At 40.2% G+C, this 7,854-nt stretch overlaps 1 protein-coding gene across 3 annotated transcripts; it reads left to right on the top strand.

The window, feature by feature from the left end:
* The first annotated feature begins 667 nt into the window (after positions 1-667).
* Positions 668-7,636, top strand: DMRT2 (doublesex and mab-3 related transcription factor 2). 3 transcript variants are annotated; one of them, XM_044287145.1, is made up of 4 exons: positions 668-752; positions 1,910-2,396; positions 4,584-4,686; positions 6,396-7,636. In XM_044287145.1, exons 2-4 carry the CDS (start codon positions 1,944-1,946, stop codon positions 7,415-7,417), a joined length of 1,578 nt encoding a protein of 525 aa, XP_044143080.1. In that variant the 5' UTR covers positions 668-752; positions 1,910-1,943; the 3' UTR covers positions 7,418-7,636. The 3 variants fall into 3 exon arrangements, with proteins under 3 accessions (XP_044143080.1, XP_044143088.1, XP_044143096.1); XM_044287153.1 differs by lacking the exon at positions 668-752 and adding an exon at positions 1,700-1,807; XM_044287161.1 differs by lacking the exons at positions 668-752; positions 1,910-2,396 and adding an exon at positions 5,752-5,839 and having other exon boundaries at positions 4,587-4,686.
* Positions 7,637-7,854: the final 218 nt, after the last annotated feature.

The following is a 7,854-nucleotide window of genomic DNA, read 5'->3' as shown; positions in this document are numbered from 1 at the left end:
GCAATACATAGAGTATAAATACTAATAATATACAGGATGGCTGTAAACTGTAGAATGTGTGAAGCAGATGGTGTATGGGTATGGCAGATACTGATGTAATAACCGTCAGTCGGTCGGATTTTCTATTTCATACGTGCTGTTGTGTGGATTTTATATATAAGGATAGCTTTTGTGCTGACAATTTCATTAAAAGTGGAAATGAATTTGAAGAATGAGGTAAACAATGGAATCGGCGGCGGTAACATCCGTATTTGCTCCTGATCGATCGTTAATGACATGTGATAATCACGGAGGTTGTGGTAACACTAATCCAGCAAACATAAACACAACCACAGTTTAATTTCAATGCCCCATAATATTTCCAGTAGGTCGGGGCAGATTCTCTTCCTTCTCGCTGTTTGGCTGTTTACAATACAGCCCTAATGCCCCGTGTTTACGGGTGATGACGCCCGGGGATAACACTGGGGAGTCCCATCAGGAGCTCCCACCTCTAGACCTGCCATTGACAAGACAGAGCGCAAGTAAACAAGGCAAGGCGTGGAGTGGGCGGGACGGCAGCGGGCCGCATCGACCAATCACAGTGCACGCAGGCAGCCGGGGTAGCCAATCAGGCTGCAGGCTGCCTGGACTGTGAGTCCGGGACTGTACAAGTGCTGAGTGCGCCGGGCGGCCGGCGAGCTATTATAAAGCGGCGGCTCTGCGCGCACATCACCGTCACGGCCGGACCTGGATGGAAGTAGCGCTCTGTACTGGTAAGCGCTGTGCAGGGGAATGCCATCTACTGGTCTCTGGTATCAGCCCTTCCCGACTCTGACTATACCTGCTTTACCTCCCCTATCAGTCCTGAGAAAATCCGGCATAATGCACACACATCAGTAATTAGCTGGTGCTCACCCGAAAAGAATAGCTTTCTTATCTATCTGTCTATCTATCTATCTGTCTATCTATCTATTATCTCTATAACATCTATCTATTATCTATCTATTATCTCTATAACATCTATCTATCTATCTATCTATCTATCTATCTATCTATTATCTCTATAACATCTGTCCATCCATCTAATATATATCTATCTATCTCTTATCTATTATCTATCTATTATCTCTATAACATCTATCTATCTATCTATCTATCTATCTATCTATCTATCTATCTATCTATCTATCTATCTATTATCTATCTATTATCTCTATAACATCTGTCCATCCATCTAATATATATCTATCTATCCATTATCTGTTTATCTGTCTGCCTATTGATCTGTCTTTCTAGCTATGTTATATATATATATTTATATATCTACATAGATATCAAAATAGAAGCAGTGAATTGTAAATACTGCACATATTTGCACTTGGATTAGGCTCCTGATGTATTTCCCCAGTATTTGGTATATTCTGTGTATACTTGGATATGTAATTGTGTGTATTTATCCGTTCATTGCACCAGGACATTACAGATGGCTGGGATGTCTTTATTACACCTTGTCGTTTTTCCAGCTATAACACTGAATCAATATTTGCTGTATAGATCTAGATGAGAGGAATAAATACTACACACCAGCAATTTACCAGGACAGTACCATGTGTACACTGTCTATGGACTTAACCAGTTACATTTAGAACAGTTCATTACCTGATTCATTTTGATAATTTTATAATAACCAAATATCCCATAAACGAAATTAGTAATCCCAAGGATGCCAACATTATTATTTTGCAGGTCGTACGTATATGTGTATAGTAGATAAAGAAGTACACAATAACAATCGATCCAAATATATGATCACTTTTGTGTCATAGAGGTAAAGCTCATTGTAATATATCAAATATAGATTGTGTATTATATGCATAATGTGATCGCTGTGGCAGTCTGTAACGCCTCGTCTTCTATTATATTCCCACAGTTGAGAGGACACCCCGCAGAGGAAGGATCCTGCCATGTATGAGATGCAGCCAGTGCCTGTCCCTTCTTCTTCGCCCTCCACCTCATCCTCCTCTCCGCACTCATCATACTCATCTTCTTTGGCTGGGGACTCGGAGATTGATGTAGAGAGTGTTGAGCTGGAGGGGGACAGCCGGCACCCGGAGCCCCACAGGACAGTAGAGGTAGAGGAGGAGGAGGAGGAAGATGATGAACAAGACGGGGACGGAGTGGCGCACACACAACAGCAACTCCAGCACAAGACTGCCGACAAGGGAGGAGAACAGAGGAAGCTGAGCAGGACCCCCAAGTGTGCGCGTTGCAGGAATCATGGGGTCGTATCCTGCCTCAAGGGCCACAAACGTTTTTGTCGCTGGAGAGACTGTCAATGTGCCAACTGCCTGCTGGTGGTGGAAAGGCAGAGGGTCATGGCGGCACAGGTAGCCCTCAGGAGGCATCAGGCCACTGAGGTGAGTGCACTCTATATTTACTATATATATATATGTACTCCTCATCCATATAATATATATATATATATATATATATTTTATCAATAGTTTGTGTCTACCATGCAGTAAATAACTGGTTAACCTGAGGTGCCCTGTGGTCAACACCTTCTATTTAGCCTATGGAAGACAAGGATGATGAGAAAGCCAGCCGGACATTACTGACTAGGGCAGTGATGGCGAACCTATGGCACGGGTGCCAGAGGCGGCACTCAGAGCCCTCTATGTGGGCACCCGCACCCAGGAAAAACTGTATGGTGTACCAATATGCCATAGACTTTTCCTGCCATTCATCAGCGTAGGGCGCACTATGAACAGCACAGGCAGCGCACTGAATGTAGGCTATTAAGCTATTATAGCTATATGATAAAGTACATAGAAGATATACTATATTGGTATTCAGGTTAAATTGCTGTGTTGGCACTTTGCGATAAATAAGTGGGTATTTGGTTGCAGTTTGGGCACTCGGTCTCTAAAAGGTTCACCATCACTGGACTAGGGCCTTGGACTATAAGAGGGGGAGCTAACACAGAGAAATGAGTTCTAATCCAGTATAATCTGTTAATCCTGTTTTAGATTGTATCCAATTGTCTGGAAAGTTATACTTTATAGTTACACTTATAGAATCAAGGACATCGTCAGCAAGTCAGGGTATAAAACGGGGACCAGTGACAGTGTTCGGCGATGTAATACTGTGAGTTCTCTGGTGTGACCCCAATGTCCTCTGCAGCTCTCTGCACCACAGGAGGGGTCAGATTGGGTGCAATTAAAATGTTGCATGAAAGGAAGGGAATATATTGCTGAGAAAAGGTGGAGGCCAATATGTAAATATGGGCGGAATATATGGAAAATATATATATACCCGTGCATGGTGAAGACCCAATATCTTGGTACTGGCACTGGTGACTGTAGCAGTATTACAATCTGTAGTGACTGGCAGATGGAGAAGCGCACAGACACATGCTATGTACTTATTATGATATCAGGGTAAAGTTCTATGATATGTGGAGGGCAGCAAGAGGGCACAGGTACCTGTATGGCTCAGAGCATGGCAATGCTCATGAAGTATCTGTCAGAGTAGTAAGAGCTGAATGGGTAATTGGCATGATCCTGTTAGGTGTGGTGATTGGCAGTGGAGGAAGGCATTTGTGGGTATAAGTACCTGTTACACCAAGAGCAACATAACACATGGTAGTCACTGGTAGTAGAGAAAGGGAAAAGGTGCCAGGTATGTTCCTGTTATGCGCAGAACACATGGCAGCTGAAGATTCATGTACCAGTTGTAATGTATATGGTGATTGGCAGTCAGTGGATAGCAGTGGGTATAGGACTGTGGGCAGATGTTCCTGTTATGTGGTAACTGCAGTGGTGGTATAGGACTGTGGGCAGATGTTCCTGTTATGTGGTAACTGCAGTGGTGGTATAGGACTGTGGGCAGATGTTCCTGTTATGTGGTAACTGCAGTGGTGGTATAGGGCTGTGGGCAGATATGACTGCAGAAAAGGTATGGGTCTGAGGGCACAGGGACTTGTTAGGAGCAGAACTATTATATGTTGTGACTGGTGCAGTGGAGGCATGGTACCTGGTGTGTTCCTGCTATGTGTGGAGCAGGGCAGCCCAGTGTTTTTCCTCTAAACACTACAATGCACGGGCAGTATTTAGTATAGAAACTAGGAAATAGGCACTTGCGCCTTTTATTGTGTTTGCTAGAGGTTAAGTCACTCAGTTCTTGTTTCTGTACACGGTAGAGAGCAAGTTTACACCACAACACGCTGCACATTAATCTGCCATCAACAGTATTGTCTCAACCTCAATTATTCTCCTGATTGCCGTGCCCTCCCTTTTTCATATTTTATTTACAGTATTTATTCTATCAATTTACAACAAAGAGCATAACTTCCAGAGTATGTAATAAGCAAAGTAAGGGAGAAAGAGAAAAGATAGAAATGAAAATACAAGAAAAGAAATAAAGTGTTATAATTCTCTATATAGTAATTTATCCAAGTGTGAGTGTCATGTCCTCCGGCGTATGAGACTGTGCTATCTATGTATGGCATAGTGCACGCTGTTTAGGTGTTACGTATGACACTATGCATTCCATTGCTAAGTATTATAGGAGATAAATATGACCATTTATATTATTTTTTTCAGGATAAGAAAGGCTTGACAGGGAAGCCGACTGTAACAGAGAGAAAAACAGTTTATCAGCGACATATTAGGACGCCTAGCCTGCTGGCCAAGAGCATATTAGAAGGTAAAATTCTGCCTCATAACCCCTCTAAATTCACTGATTATGACAATAACAAAAGATTCTTTTTTTATTGGGGTATTTTTTGTTGTCATCAATAGAATGATTTTACATGTATTCGTCTGAGGACAGTTCAAGACATTGATATACGTATGTTTTATGTTGTCTTCTATTAGAATCTACTCTTTTTTTCATCCTAATATATATTGCAGTTAAATGTATACACACAAATCCGAAAAATACAATGATATATTATGGTGTAAGCAAAATCGAATTATACAAAACAATTCTGTTTTTGGTAAATTAATGGAATATAAGGCTCACAGGACATATACCGTAATAATAATAATAATAATAAAAAATATAATAATAATAATATAAAATACAATTACGTTCTAATCTATTAGGTATCAGCTTAGCAATTTGCTTTCTTGTACATTAGTTCAAATGCACTACACGGTATACATGGCTTTTCTAGGACAATATAAAAAGAATTTTTTGACGTTTGGTCCTTATGCAGAGCAGTTTTGCATTACATTTTACATGCAAATCTATCTGTCAAATGTGCTGCATTTGTCATACACTATGCAGGGATTTACAGACAAATGAAACAGAATTTTGCATACAAATGATCTGTAGTAGAATCCCTTTTAAACTCGGAAACCAAGGGAAATTCTGTTGATTTCCCAGTAATGTGTGTGTGCAGGATATGTTACAGCCGGGTGATAAAACCTGCATGTGAAAAGGGCTCTGTATTAAGTAGCAGCGTTTTAATCAATAGCTTATTTTGTGCATAAGGGATGGGTAGCAATGCTGCAACACATATATCGCCCCAAAAGTAGAATATTAACACCAAGCTAAACCTATTATACAGGCTCCATGTCATTGGCCATTCCGGAGACTTGTATGAAATGTCCTATAAATGCCAACAGTTCACTATAAACCAGTATTGTATAAGCAATGCTTTCGGTACATGGTGCCTTCTGTGTTTTCTCCATTTCCGTGCATCTCTTTGTGCTGCTTTTCCCATTCTTGCTCTTAACTGTCTGTCTTTTTTCCTTTCTCTCCTAGTTCCAGTCTTCTCTCTCATCTGTAGTACTTTGTACATAGTGATCTGCCTCTAGGAAATACATGCCACCAATTATGCCACCAATTCTAGGTATATCCCTATATCCTGGCCTCGTAATGTGACAGGTGTATACATAAGCAGCATCTGGATGGTCTGATAGCTATAGTATCTTCTATGAGCTATGTAAAATTGGATCCTGTATTTGGCAATAAATGTTAACTAGACTATAGAAGACCTTACTAAAACATAATAAAGTCTAAGGCCATGCTGAATATTTCTATATTATCCTATGGTTTACAGTAGAGTCGCATTAATTAAATTATACATTGTTTCAAAGTGACCAATTTTATTATTGCTGTAATTGTTAGTAAGGGCACCAGACGAGGCCACCCCTGCTAAAAAGTTATATATATATATATATATATATATATATATATATATATGTATATGTAGGCAGCTTAACCGTTGTAGTCTGCATTTCTGCAGTTGGCCAGTGAATAGAGTAAGCTTTTTTTTTTTTTTTCTGCAGAAAATTCTATTGTAAACTATTGGAGATTATAAATCTCTCCCTTTTTTGGTAAATGTTGTGACATCTGCTTTCCATTGCATTTGAACAGCTAAACTAAAAAGTAACTTGTGATTTCAGGTTATCGACCACTGCCAGCAGATTCTTATATGGGGCCCAACTCTCCACTGCCAGCTCCTGTGAGTGACAGGATGAGGAAGAGACGGGCTTTTGCTGATAAGGAACTGGAGAACATTATGTTAGAGAGGGAATACAAAGAGAGGGAGATGCTGGAAGCCTCTCAGTCTTCCAACCTTTACCTACCCAGCCGAATGTTGCACGCTGCAGAGTACAACTCCTACAAAGCTGCTTTTGGGAACTCACAGGCTGAAAACCCTAACAAAGAATTCTGTAATTTTTTGCCCACTTGCCTTGATCTCACCATGCAGTATTCAGGATCAGGGAATGTGGAACTGATTTCTTCTAATGTCAGTGTGGCCACAACATACAGACAATACCCTGTCCCTTCCAGGTTTTTGGTTTGGCCCAAGAGTGGTCCGATCACTGATGCCCTTCTATATCAACAGTGTCTATTAAATGCAACAGCCATGCAAGCGCTAAAGCCTGGGTCAAACTGGGACTCAAAATCCAGCTCAGTAATAGAATGCCAGCCTACAGAACAGGACTCGGCACCTCCAAAAATGGAAACACAAATGATGCTTTCTCAGCATATTCCACAGGACAGTGGAGAAAGGTCTGCATTTTCACCTCCAAAAAGGAACTTTTCACAAGTCTCTAACAGGGACCATTTGTCTCCATCAGAGAGCTTAATAAACAAGGTCAGCAAGGAAGCCGCCAAACAGCCTTTGTCTCTAAAGTATAGCCCTTTCCACTCATTATTTCAACAAGCACATCTTGAGAAGTCATTGTCTGACCTCAAAACTCCTTGTATCAAAGACCCCTATGAAGAACCTGCAAAGAAATTCAGAGAATGTTCATCCAAGGAAAACCAGAAATACAAATTAACTATTGACAGGTTCAGCAAGGACTTTTTCGTAGGGAAAGACACAGGGACAAAACTTTCTGTCAATGAACCCCTACCATTTTCTGTTGAATCAATCCTCAAGATGCCTTCAAGCACGGCACAGCGCTCCAATCAGTAGACACTAGTGACTGCTAGATTAGCTGCTGCAAGCCACCAGAATTCCTTCATAATGAAGTCTTTCTAAACATCTGTGTATTGTGCATGGTCTCTTGAGGCTATGTACAGCACGTACACTTGCATAATGCTACTCTTTTGTACAAATGATAATATTTTAATGTAAAAATGTGATCTTCATATGTGAATTGTAAAATATTTGAATATAAAACAAAAATTTATAGGAATAATAAAATACAACAGTTAAATATTTATTTTTATAGTAACATGATATTTACTTATTTATTCAGAAATATTTCAAAAGTGTTTCCATCTACATATCGATAGCAACAAACAGCAATGGTCATTTAAATATTTCTCATTTTTTGTGCAGCACCAACATATTGTCATAATACACATCATACATGATCACAGATAGACAATTCATCTATGAGTATGTTT

The sequence above is a fragment of the Bufo gargarizans genome, chromosome 1 (genome assembly GCF_014858855.1).
Source record: "Bufo gargarizans isolate SCDJY-AF-19 chromosome 1, ASM1485885v1, whole genome shotgun sequence".
Lineage (NCBI taxonomy): Eukaryota > Metazoa > Chordata > Amphibia > Anura > Bufonidae > Bufo > Bufo gargarizans.
This window is presented reverse-complemented; position numbering and strand designations above follow the sequence as displayed.